Below are 22,109 nucleotides of genomic sequence, written 5' to 3' on the forward strand. Positions count from 1 at the left end.
AACATTCCATTCAGGTGAAGCAGTGATTTACATGTACATCTTTCACTTTCGTCTACTGTATTCATTGCCCACAAAGCAGTTTCCTCTACAATGGGGAGACCAAACATAGATTGGGCGACCACTTTGGGGAACACCTCTGTTCAATCCATAAGCATGACCCCGAGCTTCCGGCGGCTTGCTATTTTAATTCATCACCTTGCTGTCATGCTGACATCTCTGTCCTCAGCCTACTGCAGTGATCCAGTGAGGCTCAATGTAAACTCAAGGAAGGGCACCTCATCTTTTGATTACAGGCACCTTACAGCCTTCTGGACTTAGCACGGAGTTCAACAATTTCAGACTATAATCTCTGCCCTGCAATTTTGTCCCCTTTTCTTTCCAGGTTTTGATCTTAACTTTGTTTTTTTCTCGTTTTGGTGGCAACTGTTGATTATTCTGCTATTTACACCTCCTCTGGACCCATCCTTTTTTAAAAAAAAAACTTGTTCCATTCCCATTTCCTTTTGGTATTCCCACTAACTCTTTGTCATTTAATGTCTCCCATCTTCCACACTATCGCAGATCTTTCCTTTTGCCTTTATTTTCCCACCCTCCTCATTTCACCTGCTTAAAATCTATTACATTTCTAACTTTTATCAGTTCTGATGAAAGGTCATGACCTGAAACATTAACTCAGTTTCTCTCTCTATAGGTAATGATAAATCTGGTGAATATTTCCATAATTTTCTGTTTAAGATTTCCAGCATCTGCAGTATTTTATTTTTGAATCTGTTTTAGTGATGTTGATTAAAGGATAAAGATTGGCCAGGACACTGGAGGGATTTCACTTGCTCTTCTTTGAAAGTGTGCCACTGAACCTTTTGTGTCCAGCTGACAAGGCCATCATTTATTGCTCATCACTAAAGGGGTGGTGAGCCAATTTCTTGAACTGCTGCAGTCCATGTGGCACAGGCCCAGAAGGAAACACCCAGAGTGCTGTTAGGGAGAGAGTGCCAGCATTTTGACCTGTGAGGGTAGACAATGCCTCCTCATCTGAAAGACCCAATATTATGCTCCATTTGAATCAGAACATTTCTTGAAACTGAGACAATCCTGTCATGTAAATCATCCAATATTCTATCTATTAGAGCCTATGAAATTTTTCACAAGCAGGAATTTTTTTTGCCAATCAGGTCAGTCCTGTCATGGTGGGTATGGCTATGAATTGATTGACTTCTCAGCCCACAGTATTTGGCCACATTTCAGTGCAGGAAATGGTGATTTAAATGTAATATATTCCAATTATCTAACATCCTGGTGAAAACGTTGTCCATGTGAGGGAAAGATGGCAAGCCTGAATGAAATGGACAAAAATAGCTGTGTGATATTGGAGCCATAACTTCTATGGCTGTGGTGAGAGGGGTCAAATTATAGAAAATTAATTTACAAATTGTAACACAGCACAGCTTACAGCAAATATAGTTGATAAAGGGGCTTGGGTACATTGAGCCTAACTTTAACTCTGTGCAAGTGGAGTTTAGAATGAGTTCAATTCAAGCCCATTATATTGAACATATAGCCAAAATAATAGATGCTATTTTTAAAATATGCAGTCACAGCCAGAGAATCACCTGCAATGGCTTCTACTCTCATTCCTGCAGCATTACGTGTAGTACCTCCCAAGGACCTATCCTTGGCCCCCTCCTATTTCTCACCTACATACTGCCTCTCCAGAATGCCAAATGGAAACACAGCATTAGTTTCCACACGTATGGTGACGACACCCAGCTCTACGTCACCACCGCCTCTTGACCCCTTCACTGTCTCTAAATTGGCAGACAGTACTGGATGAGTGGAAATTTCCTCCAATTAAATAATTGGGAAGACCAAAGTCACAAATTCTGTTCCCTAGTCACTGACTCGATTCCTCTCCCTGTCAACTGGGATCCAACCAGAATGTTCTCAATCAACGTCATATTTGAGCCCAAGATGAGCTTCCGACCACATATCCACTCTTGTCACTATGACTGTCTACTTCCACCTTGATAACATAGCCTGGCTCAACTCCTGCCTCTGCTCATCAGCTGCTGAAATTCTCATCTAAGCCTTTGTTACCAATAGAATTGACAATTCCAATGTACTGCTGGCCAGCCTCCTGCGATCTACCCTCCATAAATTTGAGGTCATCCAAAACTCTGCTTCCTTTGGCCTAACTGGCACTAAGGCCCATTCACCCATTACCCCTGCTCACTGACATACATTGGCTTCTGGTTAAGCAGCACCTCAATTCTAAGATCCTCATCCACATTTCCAAATTGCTTCTTGGCCTTGCCCCACCTCATTTTCACTGAAACCAACTCCAGCTGTACAACCCTCTGAGATATCTATGCTCCTCCAGTTCTAGCCTCTTCAACATTTCCAATTTTAATCTCTCCACCATTGGTGGCCTTGCCTTCAGCTGCCATGGCCACTAAGCTCTGAAATTCCCTCCCTAATTCTTTCCACCTCGCAATCTCTCTTTCAAGATGCTCCTCAAAACCTACCTCTATGATGAAGCTTTTGGTCATCTGACCTTCCTTCCATCATAAGGTCAGAAGTGGGGATGTTCGCCGATAATTCCACAGTGTTCAGCACCATTCACAACTCCTCAGATACTGAAGCAGTCCATATCCAAATGCAGCAAGAGCTGGACAATATCCAGGCTTGAACTGACAAGTGGTATGTAACATTCATGCCACACAAGTGCCAGGCTATGACCATCCCCAACAAGAGAGAATCTAACCATCATCCCTTGATGTTCAATGGCATTACCATCACTGAATCCCCCACTATCAACATCCTGGGAGGTTACCATTGACCAGAGACTGAACTGGACTAGTCATATAAATACTGTGGCTAAAAAAGCAGGTCAGAGGCTAAGAATCCTGTGGCAAGGAACTCACCTCTTCACTCCCCAAATTCTGTCCGCCATCTACAAGGCACAGGTCAGGAGTGTGATGCCACTAGCCTGGATGAGTACAGCTCCAACAACACTCAAGAAGCTCAACACCATCCAGGACCCTATCCACAAACATTCACTCCCTCCACCACCAACGCATAAGGGTGTACCATCTACAACAGTGGTAGGCAACCTCTGGCTCATTGCCCACATGCGGCCCATCTAGGTTCTGAGTGAAGCCTTGTGAGACATCTTGTCAACTGTTACCCACGCGCAGGAAACAGAATTCAACTGCAGTTGTCATTGTTGTGCTTAGCTCAGTGACCATCAGCTTACAGCACTGCTCAACAGAAGACAACACTGTTGAGAGTTTTCACTTGCACTGTGCTGAGTGTTGTTCATAATAAGTGAAACCGAGTTAAATTGAATTCAAAAACATTATGCAGTGAAAGGATCGGCTTCTCAGTCAATGAATAACAAGTAACTGAGCTATGACGTACATTTTGCAACGTTCAGTGTTTTTGTTTCATTTGGACGTGTCTTCAATTAATCAGCAATAAATTATTACCCTATTGTACTGCACTTGTGGAAGCAAATGGTTTCAGTGTTGCCAGCTGATTGCCGGTTATGAAATTTATTGCAGTCTTAGCTGAAGCAGGTAGCTTCTCATGAAACAAAAATTATGACCTTGTGAAACTGTAATGTATATTTGGGAAGAGAGTTTTTAATTCATGCAGTGTGATGTTGATTCTGTGAATGCAATAACTTTAAGGTAATCTGGTCTGATTTGTTCCACTGGCAGTTGAGGAAGGTAGCCACTGGAGACAGCATTAGTTATGGTTCAATCAAGACAGCCTGCGAATTGTGGAAGACAGATCTAACCAGAAGTTGCACTGAGTATAACGTACGCAAGGCAAGTGTAAATATTTCTTTTGTTTTTACCATTTGAAGTTGATGACAATTCTATTAAAATTAATGATTAAGCATTTTATGTAGCTCGTTATGAAATATTCGCCGTGTATTAAATGTATTTAATCTTATATATGGGGGGTCGTGATTAGTGCACATGCCTGATTTCAATCTTGCAGCCCACTGAGATGAAGGAGGGGCACTCACGTAGCCCACTCACTAGCCTAGGTTGTCCATCACTGATCTACAGGATGTACTGCAGGAATTCACCAAGGCTCCTTAGACTGCAACTTCCAAACCCACAACCACTATAACCGAGAAGGACAAGGGCAACAGCCACATGGAAATACCACCATTTGGAAGTTCCCCTCCAAACCATTCACTATCCTGACTTGGAAATATATTGCCATTCCTTCCCTGTTGCTAGGTCAAAATCCTGAAACTCTCTCCCTAACAGCACTGTGGGTGTACCTATACCACATGGACTGTAGCAGTTCAGGCGACAACTCACCGCCACCTTCTCAAGAGCAATAAATGCTGGCCTAGCCAGCTATGCCCACATCCTGTGGGTGAACTTAAAAAGAGATCTCCTTATGTGGTTCAATGTTAAATTTTATTTGATGCTCCTGTGATGCGCCTTAGGATGTTTTACTACATTAAATGTACTATAAAAAATATAAGTTGTTGTTGCTGGTAAGATATTGCAAAATGCACTTTACCTGATTGCTGCAAGTCTTGAAAAGAGGCACTTTCCATAATCTGGCCTCCTTAGAGAGTGCATCATCGAGGAGGAAGGCAAGCCTCTGGCCATCTAAGGACCGAGGACATTTCATGGCACTTCCAAGGAAGGCCAGTTTGGCAGGCAGGCTCAGCTACCTAGAAATAAACAGATTAGGTTTAAAACACTTTGTAGAAGAAAGATAAATTTATATATTAGGCAGGCCAACTGTAAGAGAGCTATCAACTTTCACAGGTCTAAAACTCTGGCAGATTATGAATAACTAAGCAATCCCAGGATTTCACACATCTGGAAAGGATGACTGGAACAGGAGAGGAGGTTCTGCAGTTGTTCAGAATTATTGTTCATTTGCTTTTCAGGCACAATTATTATTATTATTACAATTAATTTTTCACTATTCTGCAGCATGAGAGAAGATTTTGAAAACATATTTCAGATACAGAGCTAAGTATCACCAGAAATGCAATCAAAGGCAAGTTTTAAATTATTTTTCTTTTTTTACCAGGGTATGGCTGCTATAGCCTATGTGTTGGCTACCCAGGTGATCATTCACTTGTCCTACTTTGTCACCGAGAACCATTCCCACATTTTTTTGATCTTTTAAACTCTATGACGTCATTTTGACCAACAAGCTGCTTTAGAAAATGTGCTTGTTCATATGCGACCTTGCAAAGATACCAGTTCCAAACCCGAGACGAGGTCCTGAGGTGCAGTGGTTCATTAACCATCCAGGCTGCAATATTCTAGCGTGATAAATGTAATTTCTCGGCTACTGATACTCAATGTCCTTCTTTGACATATTGAATTATCTAGACTCAATTAGTGTTCCTAGATGAGTTGGAAAAGCCTGCCCCAGATTACCTCATTCAATCTCAAACATAATTTGGAGGTGGTGAATTCAGTTGGCACTTGAGTGCATCATTGGCTTCATTCCTGAATTCTGCATGCTTGAAACATAACTCTCACCCTTTTTCCATTCTCACCTCCATAACCAATTTGCACCCTGCACCACAGTAATATAAATAAGATGGTTTTCATGTACAGCAGGTACAAGAGTGTCAGGTTCAAAAGGAGTCCAATACACTTTTTAATACAAATACATATGGGAGATGAACAATCATTCCAATTTCTTAGATTTCAAAAAACGATTTAAACACTTGCCTTTTAAGGAATTTCTAAGATGATGATCTTCTCTATAACTATTTAATACTCAGCTCTTCCATTGGCAGGCAAGAGGACTGAATGTCGTAACACTCACTCTGCCTAATAGATTAGGGAATTTTATCAACAAGCTAAATTAACCTGTTAGACTATAGAAACGCATTAATAGAAATTGATTCCAACTAAGTCATTCGGGTTGTTGGGCGGGCGTGATGGTTGGGCCTAGGAATCTGCCGACCACGATCGGTCTCTGAAACGCGCACTGAAAGTCACAGCATTGCAAGCTTGGGGGCAGGAGGACGGTGAGCACTGAAGTCAGCACAGGCGCAGGGGAGCGCACAATGAAAGCTCCCTGGAGGCAGAGAGCTGCCTCAGGGAGATGAAGAATTTAAAACCAATCATTAAAGATTTGAAACTATAGAAAACAAATGTCCACACATCAGATTCACATGAAAATATAGATGTTGAAAAATCTGTCCATTTTAATTTTTTTAAATTAATGTCAGAAACCTCAAACCGCCCTTGGATGAGGTTTCCTCAAAAATCCAAAGGCCGCCTGGCCAAATCGGCTCGCCCGCCAACCGTAACATTGGATGGGCAGAGAAAAATAGCAATTAATTAATTGATTAATAGGCTTAATAGGCCTCTTAATTGTCGGTGGGTGCCCTGCCGACTCTCGCGCGCGCCTGCTGACCGAAATATTTACCGAGTGCGCCATGACGTCGGGATACTTGCCCGATGTCATCACGCGCTATTTTACACCCAATGGGGTTGGGCGTGTACGTGCCTGCAGGATGTAAAATTCTGTCCCATGTAAAATAAGCGTTCTGTATTTTGATGCCCACACAATAGGTTTGTACTAGATCTTACAAAGTCTGTCTGCACAAAACTGTATGAAATAGAATTCAACAACTTCTCAAAGTGTAGCTTGATTGTTAAAGGCACATTTTTATTTTTCGTGAAATAATTAGTAACATTAATCTATTTTACCATTTCTTTCATCAGTCCATGCCCTCAACACAATCACCTGATGTATTTATTACCTCACTAGCTCTGCAACTTTTAAGAATATTGCATCACATAGGCCATCAGTTGTGCTAAAGAAATTTCCACAGAGCTATTTCATCATTTCACTTTAAGCATGAGTAAAACCATATCAAATAATGACTAATCATGGTTAAAATTAAAAGAAAGTTGTGAAGAAAGCAAATTTTTAATTTGATCTCACGTAAAGACTGAAGTGGGGATATGTAATCCAATTGAGTGTTTGACATCTCACATTCTGTAAAATTGAGAATCATAACTTCCAAATACAGTGTGCATATTTATGCATGGGTAAACATGTTTTCTGTCCTGGGAATTATCTATAGGTTCTCCCATCATCATTATCTCCAGTTCCATTTGCAGATTATTTTTGGACATTTCAGCTCACCATCTTGAGTCTTGGTCCCTTCCTGACTGGGATTTGTCAAATACTCAAAATATTCGAACAGTCTTGGAGAAGTTTCACAGCACATTAAAGACAATAATAAGTAAGCAATGGAATTTTAGCTTACAAGTCCATTGCTTGTAGTTTTCACAGGAACCACAACAGGATCCCCAATAAAAAGAAAATCCAGGATACCACATAACAACAAAATGGAATTCGATTTACTCAATCATCATAAACCAACATTTCTGATTATACAATAGTTTACTTTCAAACAAACAAAAACAATGATAACAATTCTGGTAATAAAGAGAATGTACACCGTGTCCAATGGCTTCTGGTATAGAAGCATAATACTCTGCACATAAGGAAAGCATTTAGACACAGAGAGCTCAATTTCCCTACTACCAGTGAGTTGGTGCAGGAGTGGAACTTCCATTCAAACAATCCCAACACTAATTCCCTCAAACTTCCTGAACTAGCCATCATTAGTTACACAGGGGCAGTAGGAAACAAGGTGCAGATTGATAAAGGCTAGACAAGGAGTAAGCATATGTCCCTTCTGCTTGATGTAGATTGTTCTGGCTAGAACAGCTATGCAATTGCTATTTCTTCAAGGAGCCCTATAAATATTTACACGGCTATACAAGATTCCATGATTTTGAAATCTGGGGTGGATGATTTTGAAGAAGAGGCCAACCACTCAGATGAACAGCCAGGCTTATCAATATCCACAGCTCACGTACATCCTCATCAGCACATGATGGCATTTTACCTCGGCCTAGTGCCAAACCAGATATAGCCACTTTGAATGAAGCAGTTAGTCAATCAGGGAGTTTTCACTGAGGATTGGTCATATATGAGGCTCAATTAGCCAGCTGCCAACTTTCTCGCTGCTGGCAATATGGCACAGCAGCTGGAAGATTTCAGGCTCCCCTTCCAATCGCTCCTCCCCAGCATTTTATCAGATCTCCCGCCTCCCAGCTTGTCGCCAATGGACTGAGAAAATTCAGTCCAGAAAGTCTGTAAACCATTTGTAGTTGAGTCTTTACATATAGAAAATGAACATCTTCTCTCTTGAGGATATAGCCTCCTCCCAACACAGAAGGAAGCCATTTAACCCATCATGCATTTATCCATTGTTTACAAAAGAACTATTCAATTAGTTGTTTGCAGGGAGGTGGTGGCACAAGTCACTTCAACATCAGTCAGAACATTTAAAATGGCCTCTCCATTCCCTCAGAGATACTACAGTTTTGCTCATACTGTTGCTTATATGGTGACAATGTTCTTGCCTGATTTGGGGCAGTTACTGGTGGGAATTGCACAGAAGCTTAGGCCTAGTCCACCTGTTCCTATTTCCAAGTAGTAGAATTGATAGCTATTGCATGCTGGTGATGATGTGTAGGCATTGAAAAGAGTGCAGAAAAGACTCATAAGAATGGTTCCAGGGATGAGCAACTTCAGTTATGAAGACAGATTGTAGAAGTTAGGGCTGTTTACTTTGGAGAAAAAAGAAGACCAATAGGTGGTCCGATAGAGGTATTCAAAAATCATGACGGGCATGGACAGAGTAGAAAGAGAGAAACTGTTCCGACTCGTGAAAGGAGCGAGAACGAAGGGCCACAGATTTAAAATGCTTGGCAAAAGAGATGAGAAAAAACTTTTTTACACAGTGAATGGTTAGGGTCTGAAATGCACTGTCTGAGAGTGCAGTGGAGGCAGGTTCAATTGAAACAGTCTAATTCCATTTTGAATGCTATCTGAAAAGAACGAATGTGCAGGGTTCCAGGGAGAAGGTGGGAGAATGACACCAAGTGAATCACTCATTCGGAGAGCCGCGGGGTGGTGGGAATTTTGGTTTAACTTTTTTTCTGGTGGGCCATTTCACCTGATCCTGTCCAATGCCATCCAAAATAGGAAGTTTAAATGAGGGAAATCCAGTTCAGCATAATTCCTTGCTGATTTGGTTTCAGTCTTTCTGAGTAGCTCCACTCCGAACATTTCCCTTTTGGGCTAAACTCAAGTCTTTAGGCTTCATTCATAATACTGCTGCAACCAAATAGGAATTGTAAGTTTGAGTCAGGGAGCTTAGGTAGACCTAAAAGACTAAGAATTTCAAACTAGTGTGATTGACTTTCTGAACCTCACAAAGTTTGCTCCGACCAAATTCTCCACTAACTATCGACTCTTTACTTCTAGTTATGTTTAACTGCAAACAATTGTGAATTCCCCTAAACTTTTCAAATACTTGGTTTTCCCCTCCTCTGGGGAATTCCCAAACCTCCAGTGCTCATTCCAACTGCGTATTTATTGAAACCTTGCACTGAACAATAAAGCAGGTTTTCTCATTGTCTAAATAATGGTACAACCATGTCTGTCACTGTCACGGTGACTTTGTGTTTTGGTTGCAAGCGATAATAATAGAAGGAAATAAATATAAACAGTAAGTGCAGGAAATACTCAGCAGGTCTGGAAGCATCTGTAGAGAGAGAAACAGGGTTTACATTTCAAGGTGAATATGACTCTTCTTCAGGGCTGAGGATAGGGTGGATGGTGGTGGCAGGAGGCAGTGGTAAAGTGGTAATGTCACTGGGCCAGTAATCCAAGGCATAGGCTCATGCTCTGGGTACATAGGTTCAAATCTCACCATGGCTGCTGATGGAATTTAAATTCAATTCATAAATCTGGAATTAAAAGCTATTTTCAGTAATGTGATCATGAAACCATTGTCAATTGTTGTAAAAATGCACTAATGCCAAGTCTGGCCTATATGTGACCCCACAGCAATGTGGTTGACTCTTAAATCCCTCTGAAATGGCCTAACAAGCCACTCAGTTGCATCAGACCACTACAGAAAAGTCAATAAGGAATGAAACCAGACAGACCACCTGACATCTACCTAGGTACCAGAAACAACAACAGTACACCCAGTCTTGTCAACCCTGCTAAGTCCTCCTTACAAACATCTGGAGGCTTTGTCAAAATTGGGAGAGCTATCCCACAGGCTAGTCAAGCAACAGCCTGACATAGTCATACTCACAGAATCATAACAGACAATGTCCCAGACACCACCATCCCCAAGTATGTCCTCCAACATAGGTGGCAGCAGTGTGGTATACATTGTGGGAGGAAGCTGCCCTGGAAGTCCTCAACATTGTCTCACGGCATTAGGTCAAACATGGCAAAGAAAAACCCCTGCTGATTACCAACTAAACTCACAACCCAATCAGCTGATGAATCCATACTCCTCCATGTTGAACACCACTTGGGAGGAAGCACTAAGGGGCAAGAGCACAGAATGTACTCTGGGTGGGGAACTTCAATGTCCATCACCAAGAGTGGCTCAGTAACACCACTACTGCGCAGGCTGGCCAAGTCCTAAAGCACATAGCTGCTAAAACTAGGTCTGCAGCAGGTGAGGGAAAAACATACTTGATCCTGTCCTCACCAATCTACCTGTCACAGATGCATCTGTGCTTGACAGTATTGGTAGGAATGATCGCCACACAGTCCTTGTGGAAATGAAAGCCCTTCCTCACTTTGAAGATACTTTCCATCATGTGTGTGCCACTACCACCATGCTAAATGGTATAGACTTCTAACAGATTTAACAACTCAAAACTGGGCGTCTGTGAGGCACTGTGGGCCATCAGGACCGCAAAATTGTGTTCAACCACAATCTGAAACCTCGTGGCCTGGCATATCCCCCACCTTAGCAACACCATCAAGCTGGGGGATCAACCCTGGTTCAATGAAGAGTGCAGGATGGCATGGCAGGAACAGTACCACACATACCTAAAAATGAGCTTTCAACCCAGTGAAGCTACAACACAAGACTACTTGCATGCCAAGCATTAGAAGCAGCATGCAATAGACAGAGCCAAGTGATCCCACAACCAACAGATCAGATCTAAGCTTTGCAGTCCTGCCACATCCAGTCATGAATCATGCTGGACAATTAAACAACTAACTGCAGGAGGGGCCCCACAAATATCCCCATCCCCAATGATGCAGGAGCCCAGCACATCATTGCAAAAGACAAGGCTGAAGCATTTGCAACCATTTTCAGCCACAAATGCCAAGTAGGTGATCCATCTCAGCCTCTGCCAGAGGTCCCCAGCATCACAGATGCCAGTCTTCGTCCAATTCCATTCACTCCACGTGATATCAAAAAACAGCTGAAAGCACTGGATACTGAAAAGGTTATGGGCTCTGAAAACATGCCAGCAACAGGACTGAAGACATGTGCTCCAGAGCTAGTCATACCCCTAGCTAAGCTGTTTCAGTACAGCCACAACACTGGCATCTACTCAATGTGGAAAATTGCCCAGGTATGTTTTGTTCACAAAAAGCAGGACAAATCCAACCCTGCCAATTAACACCCTATCGATCTACTGTCGATCACCAGTAAAGTAATGGAAGAGGTCATCGAAAGTACTATAAAGCAGCAGTTACTCAGCAATAACCAGCTCACTAGTGCTCAGTTTGGGTTCCACCAGGGTCAATCAGCTCCAGGCCTCATTACAACCTTGGTCCAAACATGGACAAGAGAGCTGAACTCCAGGGGTGAGATGAAAGTGACTGCCCTCAACATCAAGGCAGCATTTGACTGAGTGTGGCATCAAGGAGCCCTAGCAAAGTTGGTGTCAATGGGAATCGGGGGTGGGGGGGGGGGGACCGTCTACTGGTTGGAATCATACTCAGCACAAGGGAAGGTGGTTGTGATTGTTGGAGGTCAATCAGCTCAGTCCTGGATCATGGCTATTTTTTTATTCACTTATGGGATGTGGACTTCGCTGGCTGGGCCACCATTAATTGCCCATCCCTAGTTGCCCTTGAGGTGGTGGTGGTGAGCTGCCTTCTTGAAGCACTGCAGTCCATGTGGTGTAAGTACACCCGCAGTGCTGTTAGGAAAGGAGTTCCAGGATTTTGACTCAGCGACAGTGCAGGAACGGCAATTTATTTCCAAGCCAGGATGGTGAGTGACTTGGAGGGGAATTTCCAGGTGGTGATGATCCCATCTATCTGCTGCCCTTGTCTTTCTAGGTGGGTTTGGAAGGTGCTGTCTAAGGAGCTTTGGTGAATTCCTGCAGTGCATCTTGTAGATGGTACACACTGCTGCTACTCTGCGTTGGTGGTGGATGGAGTAAATGTTTGTGGATGTGGTGCCAATCAAGTGGACTGCTTTGTGCTGGACAGTGTCAAGCTTCTTCAGTGTTGTAGGAACTGCACTCATCCAGGCAAGTGGGGAGTATTCCATCACACTCCTGACTTGTGCCTTGTAGATGGTGGACAGGCCTTGGGGAGTCAGGAGACAAGTTACCTGTCACATGATTCCTAGCCTCTGACCTGCTCTTGTAGCCACAGTATTTATATGTTGCTTGATAGCACTGTTGATGACCCTTTCTATTACTTTACTGATGATCAAGAGTAGATTGATAGGGCGGTAATAGGCTGGGTTGGATTTGTCCTGCTTTTTGTAGACAAAACATAGCCGGGCAATTTTCCATATTGCTGGATAGATGCCGGTGTTGTGGCTGTACTGAAACAGCTTAGCTAGGGGTATGACTAGCTCTGGGGCACAAGTCTCCAGTCATATTGCCGGCATGTTTTCAGAGCCAGTGTTGTAGCTGTTGTACTGGAACAGCTTGGCTAGGGGCGTGGCAAGTTCCGGAACACAAGTGTTCAGTACTATTGCCGGAATGTTGTCAGGGTCCATAGCCTTTGCAGTATTCAGTGCTTTCAGCTGTTTCTTGATATCATGTGGAGTGAGTCAAATTGGCTGAAGACTGGCGTCTGTGCTGCGAGATGGATTATCCACTCAGCACTTCTGGCTGAAGATTGTTGTGAATGCTACTTTTGCACAGATGTGCTGGGCTCCTCTATCATTGCGGATGGGGATATTTGTGGAGCTACCTCCTCCAGTGAGTTCTTTAATTGTCCACCACCATTCATAACTGGATGTGGCAGAACTGCAGAGCTTACATCTGGTCTGTTGGTTGAGGGATTGCTTAGCTCTATCACTTGCTGCTTATGCAGTTTGGCACGCAAGTAGTCCTGTTTTATAGCTTCACCAGGTTGATACCTCATTTTTAGGTATGCCTGGTGCTGCTCCTGGCATGCCCTCCTGCACTCTTCATTGAACTGGGGTTGATCCCCTGGCTTGATGATAATGGTAGAGTGGGGGATATACCGGGCCATGAGGCTACAGATTGTGTTTGAATACAATTCTGCTGCTGCTGATGGCCCACGGTGCCTCATGGATGCCCAGTCTTGAGTTGCTAGATCTGTTCTTATCCCATTTAACATGGTGGTAGTGCCACACAACACGATGGAGGGTATCTTCGATGTGAAGGCGGGACTTTGTCTCCACAATGACTGTGTGGCAGTTACTCGTATTGATAACTGTCATGGACAGATGCATCTGCGACAGGCATGTTGGTGAGGATGAAGTCAAGTATGTTTTTCCCTTTTGTTGCTTCCCTTGCCACCTGCCGCAGACCCAGTTTAGCAGCTATGTCACTTAGGACTCAGCCAGCTCAGTCAGTAGTGGTGCTACCCAGCCACTCTTGGTGATGGACATTGAAGTCCCCCACTCAGAGAATATTTTACACCCTTGCCACCCTCAGTGCTTCCTCCAAGTGATGTTCAACATGGAGGAACACTGATTCGTCAGCTGAGGGAGGGCAGTACGTGATGATCAGCAGGAGGTTTCCTTACCCATGTTTGACCTGATGCCATGGGACTTCATGGGGTCCAGAGTCAATGTTGAGGACTCCCAGGGCAACTCCCTCCTGACTGTATACCACTGTGCCACCACCTCTGCTGGGTCTGTGATGCCGGTGGGACAGGACATACACAGGGATGGTGATGGTGGTGTCTGGGACATTATCTGTAAGGTATGATTCCGTGAGGATGACTATGTCAGGCTGTTGCTTGACTAGTCTGTGAGACAGCTGGAGGAGTTCCTCAGGATAGTATCCTAGGCCCAAATATCTTCATCACCAGTGGCGGTGTTCGCTGATGATTGCACAATGTTCAACATCATTAGCAACTCCTCAGGTACACTGAAGCAGTCCATGTCCATTTGTAGCAAGGCCTGGACAACATTCAGATTTGGGCTGATAAGTGGCAAGTAACATTCGCTCCACACAAATGCCAGGCAATGACCACCTCAAAAAAGAGAGAATCTAACCATCTCCCCTTGACATTCATTTGAATTACCATCACTGAATCTCCCTCTATCAACATACTGGGGGTGGGGAGTGGTGTGGTGTTACCATTGTCCAGAAAGTGAACTGGACCAGTCATATAAATACTGTAATTACAAAAGCAGGTTAGAGGCTGGGAATTCTGCAGAAAGCAACTCACTTCCTGACTCTCCAAATTCTGTCCACCATCCACAATGCTTAAGTCAGAGTTGTGAAGGAATTCTCTCCACGTATGGATGAGTGCAGCTCCAACATCACTCACGAACCAGGAAAAAACAGACCGCTTGATTGGCACCCCATCCACTACCTTTAACATTCATTCCCTCCACCGCTGAGAACAGTGGCAGCAGTTTGTACCATCTGCAAGATACACTGCAGCAACTCACCAAGGCTCCATTGACAGTACCTTCCAAACCCACAACCTCCACCATCTAGAAGGACAAAGGCAGCAGATGCAGGGGAACACCACAATCTGTAAGTTGCCCTCTAAGCCACAAACCATCCGGATTTGAATTATATCACCGTTCCTTCACAGTTGTTGGTTCAAAATCCTGGAAGACCCTCCCTAGCAGCACTGTGGGTGTTCCTACAATACATGGACTGCAGTGGATGAAGGCAGTGGCTCAGCAGCACCTTCTCAAGGGCAATTAGGGATAGGCAATAAATGCTAGCCTAGTTAGTGACACCTGTATTATATTAACGAATAAAAAAACTGTTTCCTGCCAACACAAGATGGCCACTGATACTCATCTGCACATGCAGACTTGCCCGCGCATGAGCAGAAAACCAATGACCTAAATTGCAGGCGACACAGCGCCAGGGACGCCAGGCCACAATTCCGTATTACAATCTCCACTTCCTGCATTTACAGCTCTAGGGTTTCTTCCCGGTGACAGGCTGGGTTTCCAGACCGGGAAATTCAGAAACTGCAGGGAGGCTGCACCCAACTGCCTGCCCACCATGGGGATCAGAAACTGGGTGAACGGCTTCAGGATCACAATTAAGATCCAACCGGAAGAAACCCCGGAGCTGCAAATGTGGGATTTGGGGGTCGTAATCCAGAATTGTGGCCGTCACTGGGTACATCAGAAGCCTCCCCTCCCTCCCCATCCCAATCCATGGCTCCATCCCTCCCCTCTGCCTCACTGACTCAGAAAAGGTGAGGTTTTTTTTAATCATTACCTTTAATAACTTTTTGATAAACATCTGTGCTCCTGGCCACGGCCTACTCCATCGATCACAATGACATCACGGAGTAAAACACTAGAAATGCGCATGGACAGTACTGGAAGCAAAGACAGCCTAAAAAAAGGTTGTGGGGGGCCGGTAGAGAGAAAGAACAAAAGGGAACATCTGGGATCGGGTAGAGGGTGGACAATATTAAATCACTAAGATGTCATAGAACAAAAGGCAAAGCAGCTGGTGATGATTGCAGTAAAGAAACAAAGCATTTGTCCAGTGTGAATGTCAAGTGGCAGAATAACAAACAGCTCTATCTGATAGCAGAAACATGAACAACAAGATTCAGACCAGCACATGGCAAAAAAAAAGAATCAAAATGGGGGGGCCGAGTTCATGGTGTGAAATTGTTGAACTCAGTGTTGAGTCCAGAAGGCTGTAAAGTGTCTAACTGGAAAACGAGGTGTGGTTTCTCACACTTGTGTTGAGCTTCACTGGAACTCTGCAGCAGGCCAAGGACAGAAATGTGCGCATGAAAACAAGATGGTGAATTAAAATGGTAAGTAACCAGAAGCTTGGAATTGTGCTTGCAGACTGAGGGAAGGTATTCTGAAAAGCAGTCATTACATTTGCATTTGGTTTCCCCAATGTAGAGGACACCGCATTGTGAGTGCCATATACAGTATACTAAATTGAAAGACGTACAAGGAAATCACTGATTCACCTGGAAGGTGCGTTTGGGCCTTGGATGGTGAGAAGGGAGGTGGTAAAAGGAGATGAGGTGTTGAGGGTGATTGAGGAGTGGACTAGGGTGTTACAGAGGGAACAGTCCTTTTGGAAGACCAACAGGAGAAGGGAAGATGTGTTTGATGCGGCATATTGCTGGAGGTGGTAGAAATAGTGAAGGGTGATTCTTCCAATGTGGAGACTGGTTGGGTGGAAAGTGAGGACACAGGGAGTCCAAGTGGCTCAAGAAGACAGTTCACCACCACCTTCTCACGGGAAGTGTGGGAAATGGGGTGGACACAGTGAGGGCCCTGTTAACCACAGTTAGGGGAATTCTCAGTTGAGGAAAAAGACATCTCAGAAGCATTGGTGTGGAAGGCAGCACCATCAGAACAGACCTAACAGAGACAGAGAAACTGGGAGAATGGAATGTGGTCCTTACAGGAGGCGAGGTGTGATTAAGTGCAGTCAAGGTAGCTGTGCTTTTGGACAGAGCTGTTCATTATTCTGCCATTCACACTCACTCAGGAAAGTGGAGTTAAAGCCCCAATTAAATCTGCCATGATCTTATTGAATGGTGCAGCAGGGTCCAGGGGTCAAACAGCCTACTCCTGCCCTTATTTTTAGGACCTAAATGTTTACCACAACCATTACAATTCCCTTTCCCTTTTGTTGCATCTTTGTCATTTTAGCTCTCCTGCCCTCTACCCTATCACAGACCTTCTATTTTGTTCGTCGTCCCCTTCCCACTTCCAACTGCATAAACCCCATCACATTTCTACCTTCCTGCATTTCTGAAGAATCGTCCTATTGGACTGGAAACGTTAAGTCTGTGTCTCTCTCTCCACAGACGCTGCCAGACCTGCTGAGTTTTTCCAGCACTTTATTATTTTTATTTCAGATTTCCAGCATCTGCAGTATTTTGATTTTATTTGAATGTAAACCATGTTACGCTGTGGCCCCTGCAGTAATGCAACCTCCTTATCTAACTTGGCCCAGACCCCATCCCTTGGAAAATGTTTAGGTTGTGTAAGTGAGATTCTGTTGTTTATAGTCCGGGTCTGACCCTAATGAGATAGGACAGGAGAAATATTATCATGGCATAATTGAATATGTTCAAATGACCGGATGTAAAGTTTTTTTTCGCGATTGGTACATTGCTGTTTGAACGGCCGTTTTGTTATAAATTGGTATATTAATACAAACTAAGGACGTAAACTGCAAATGGTGTCCACCTCCCTTAAACAGGAAAAAGAAACTATTAGCCCAATAAAAAAAAATCACTTTAAACTCGAGAAACCAGAGAACAGTTAGACGTTCAAACAGTAAACACAGACCCGCTCGAACTAAAGGTTTTGACAAATTACCGACGGAGCTCCAAGACTGCTCAACCCCTTCCTTCCGCCCAACTTATTAACAAAAGGTTTTAATCAACATCTACAACAATGTACATTTTTAAAAATTTTACTCATAACAATATCTTGTGAATATTAGAACAAAAAGTCCCATATATTTGGCACTGTACTTTAATTCACTTTTAGCAAAGTTTTAAACGAAAGGTAATGAAATTGAATTTGGATGATATATAAAATACACTTGTATATTGTAGTAAGTACGTCAGGGTCAAACACTTTATCTGTAATCTATACATTATAGATAGCCACTGAAAGGGTGCTAAGGTCCTTTGGGCCATTGGTGATTCCTATCTCTTTTGTGGTAGTCTTTGTACAGGATCCTGCTCAGGCACCAGAAGAAATACTTAAAACACAGAAAGCTTCAGTAATTTACCTCTTCCCCAAAACAAAGCGGAATGTGCGTTCTGTTTCTCGCCTCCCTCAAATCCATATCAGTTCGGCATCTTCTCTCTTCCGTTTTCAGCTCTTCCAAGAAAACAAAAGGAACGAGCTGAACCCCGTCTTCGTGCCTAAAAACTTCAACTGTGGGTTATAAAAAGCGAATAATGTGTCCCCGAAAAAGGCGACCATCGTCCGGGTGTGTTTAAAAGTAACAGCAAAGAATTACGGATTAAATACACACAAAAAGGACCCACATAATTCAATACATTCGATCGGAAAAGGAAGAAAGGACTGATCGGGAACTATGCAACACCCGCCCTCTGTTGTGACATAGGCTGGAGTCTGTTTAAAACCCTCAACCCCTCCTTGTTTCTTAACGTAAGCAGTTACGTGCTGACTATCACGACAAGAACACCAGCTCCAAAGTACAATCCATTTTGTGAGATTAGGGTTCCTTCGGCTGAACTGTACCGAGTTATATTTCAATTATTTTCGTTGGATAATTCCTAGCCACCAGAAAATAATGAATTGGAAGAGTGTGAATAATTAATTACAATCGCCATGGTTGTAATGTGGTATAGTTACTATCTGCTAATAAAATGCTCCCTTAAATTACAGATCTCAAAATCTCATGTAGTTTCAGCCTCGCTGAAATTGGGCAGGGTCTGGGTCAGTCAAACTTTCTTCTGTTACACTGTAAAGAAAAACGCCACCAAATTGGTTTGCAGATTGTCTGTAACTGTAAACAAAATAACCCCCCTTTGTTCACAGTTATAATCTATTTTGTTGTAATAAACATAACTTTTTTTTTACTTAGTTCTGCTGAAGAGTCATACGGACTTGAAACGTTAACTGTGTTCCTCTCCGCAGATGCTGCCAGACCTGCTGAGTTTTTCCAGGTATTTTTATTTTTGTTTTGGATTTCCAGCATCCGTAGTTTGAGATTCCAATTTAACTTTCAGTATGATCAAAAATCTCCTGCAACAGTTATACATAACACTATCCCTTGAATGGACATTTCATCCTCCAGGGACCAATTTAAAATTATTCCAAGATGGCTTGCTTCCTTTTTATTGTCCCAGCTGGTAGACCTGTACTTCTTACACACCTTAATTGTCGCTGGAAGGTGAGGTGTCTTCTTGAAATGCTCACAGTCTGTGTGGTGAAGGTAGAAGATGCTGCTAGATAGTTTGAATATTTTGACCAAATAATTATGAAGGAGTGATAATTCATATCCACATCAGGGTGGTGTGTGACTTGAAAGGGAACTTTGGTGGTGTTTCCGTGTGCCTACTTGTCTTTCTAGGTGGTAAAAGTTACAGGTTTGGAAGGTGCTGTCCATGACATCGTAGTGAAGCCCTGCTTTGCATATTGTATATGGTACACACTGCTGCCACTGTGCACTGGTGGTAGAGGGAGGGAATATTTAAGATGATGAATTGGTGTCAATCAAGCAGGCTTCTTTGTCCTGGATGGTGTCAATCTTCTTGAGTGTTGTTGAAGCTGCATCCATCAGGGAAGTGAAGAGTATTCCATCACACTCGTAACTTGTGCCTTCTCGATGGTAGACAGGCTTTGGGGATTTAGAAGGTGAGATACTTGCTCCAGGATTCCCAGCCTCTGATCTGCTCTTGTAGCCACAGTGTTTCAGTGGCTGATTATTGATGGTCACATCTCTCCCCCTCAGGATATTAATGGTGGGGGATTCAATGATGGTAATCCTGTTGAATGTCAAGGGGAGGTGGTTAGATTCACTCTTTTTCGAGATGGTCTTTGCCTGGCATAAATGTTATTTGCTATATTAATCCAGCATTATTTATTTTGATACAAACAAAAAAACTGCGGATCTGGAAATCCAAAACAAAAACAGAATTACCTGGAAAAACTCAGCAGGTCTGGCAGCATCGGCGGAGAAGAAAAGAGTTGACATTTTGAGTCCTCATGACCCTTCGGGTCGAAGGGTCTTTTTTTCTTCGCCGATGCTGCCAGACCTGCTGAGTTTTTCCAGGTAATTCTGTTTTTGTTATTTATTTTGATATTGGGTTACAATCCAACTGACTAATCAACCCAAACATTTTCTTTGTGATCAGTTTTGTAATTTGTCTCAAGCTGTTGTCACATTGTTATAATATGATAAATGCGCAAAGCAATCAAACTCACGCTTCTAAAGTTCAATGTGTGCTGCAATTTCTCATTGCAATAAACGATGTGAATATATTTCAATATTATCTCTCTTTATGAACATACCCCCAAATTCTATCCTGGTTTTGCATGAAATGGATCCACATTATTGATTCTGTTCATTAATTTGAAAACCTGAGTTACATCCTCATAATATTTTGCTTTTCTTAAAATAAATTAAAATTCCTCAATTTCCCTTCATAGTTTAATAAACCAACCCCAGGTTGTCTGAATTATTTCTATTTCTGCTGCCTTAATATCTTTTGGAGTTGTTACTTCATTTCAGTGGAACAAATCAGCTTTGTCCATTTTAGAAGCACTGAAAGACCGTTGCAGCATCATAAATACTTCTTTGTTCATTTGATTGTTTAATTCTGGCTCACTATGATGAACACAGCTCCATTCACTTTAATGCACTTCCAATATGTTTCACTATATTAAACTCAACTCTACTTATTTCAGTGTTTATTCCCCTTCAGTTGTCTCTCCTCCTGTCTATTAGGTGCTAAACAGTGGTCCATCAGCATTAGTTCCTCTCTCTTGCACCTGGCCCAGGTAGCTATTCATCATAATTGAGTTCTTCAAATTGAGTTTCCTGTATTTTAGAAGGTCCACAAGGGATCCCAGGAGTCCGTGAGATTATCAGATATCTCCCTGTTATCAGAATTCTACACGTTGCTATAAATTGGCTTACAATATGCTATTTCTATTGCTATATGTTAATAAAAATGCTTGGTGCAATGATAACACTGTTTTCTTTTGTGTAGCTGACAATAGGCAATTCTATCAGGAAATCCCTGGCATTGTTTCAATATTTGCAGGGACTCCCGCACAGAAAATTTAATGTTGATGCCTTTATCAGTGAGTGCAGGCCTCTCGATTGATTGGGAGGTGTCACAAATGAGTCGATATGATTATCACTTGGCACATAACAAACACATATTCTCATGATAATGATGATGTGTGACCTTTGTTGATTGTTCCCGTCTCCAGCCTTCCATTAGGTCAGGTTTGATGCTGGAGCACTAGCTGATTATTTCCCTCCTCCTTAGTCCAGTTATGGTGTGGGAACGCCAAAGGATTGATTTACTATTTGTCACCCTACCTATGCTGAGATCAAATCAATGGGCTAGGGATCTGTTTTGTGGGTAGATTGCGGTGTAAAGTCAACACGGCATATAAGATGACCCTGTTTATTTGAATACCAAAAAAGTCAGGTTTAGGCCTATACTCAGCATATAAGTCAACCCCCTCTTTCTGCCAAGAATTTCTATACTTGCATTAACAATTGACCTCAGTTTTGCACCTCAGAAATGCAAGTATTACTCACCTTATAAGTCGGCACAAGGGATCAAGCAGGCGATATGAGCCTGCTGCCAAGAAGATACACAGTAGTTTAAGAGATGTCACACAGAGTAGATTGTGCATGGCAAACGATGGAAAAGAATGGGTCCCCCAGAAAAAAGAATAAAGTACGAAACTTGTTTCAAGCTAAACATCATAACCGTTGCTAACTCACCAAGTAACTGAGTCGCAGCAAGAGAATTTGGTAACAGTGAAAAGCTGTGTGAGAAAGGAATCTTCCCTGAAGAAAATGCCCAAGACCAAATTCACCATGAGCCCAGGGATAGGCCACTGGTCTGATCTTGTATCCTTCCAGAAATGGGGGTCGACTTATAAGATGAGTAATAAATGTGAACCGTTGTTGTTAATGTGGGTGGTTGCCATTGTGAAATGTGAAAAAATAACACTGGTTATTCAAATTAAATCAATGTGACATGTTTTATTGAATTAATTAATTCTACAAGGATACCTTTAACTGCAATCAAAATGTTGTAAAAACTGTAATGCCCAGTAC

General features: G+C 42.8%; 1 protein-coding gene across 1 annotated transcript in view; it reads right to left on the reverse strand.

Moving 5' to 3' along the window:
- Positions 1-18,394, reverse strand: part of LOC121281313 (cyclin-I-like) — a 42,328-nt gene extending 23,934 nt beyond the window's left edge. Inside the window, exons 1-2 of the mRNA XM_041194200.1 lie at positions 18,063-18,394; positions 4,546-4,702 (exon numbers count right to left, since the gene is read on the reverse strand). Of these exons, the coding sequence (XP_041050134.1) occupies positions 4,546-4,659 (114 nt within the window). The 5' untranslated portion in view covers positions 4,660-4,702; positions 18,063-18,394. The remainder of the gene's footprint in view (positions 1-4,545; positions 4,703-18,062) is intronic.
- Positions 18,395-22,109: the final 3,715 nt, after the last annotated feature.

This window comes from Carcharodon carcharias, chromosome 8 (assembly GCF_017639515.1).
Source record: "Carcharodon carcharias isolate sCarCar2 chromosome 8, sCarCar2.pri, whole genome shotgun sequence".
In the NCBI taxonomy this organism is placed as follows: Eukaryota; Metazoa; Chordata; class Chondrichthyes; order Lamniformes; family Lamnidae; genus Carcharodon; species Carcharodon carcharias.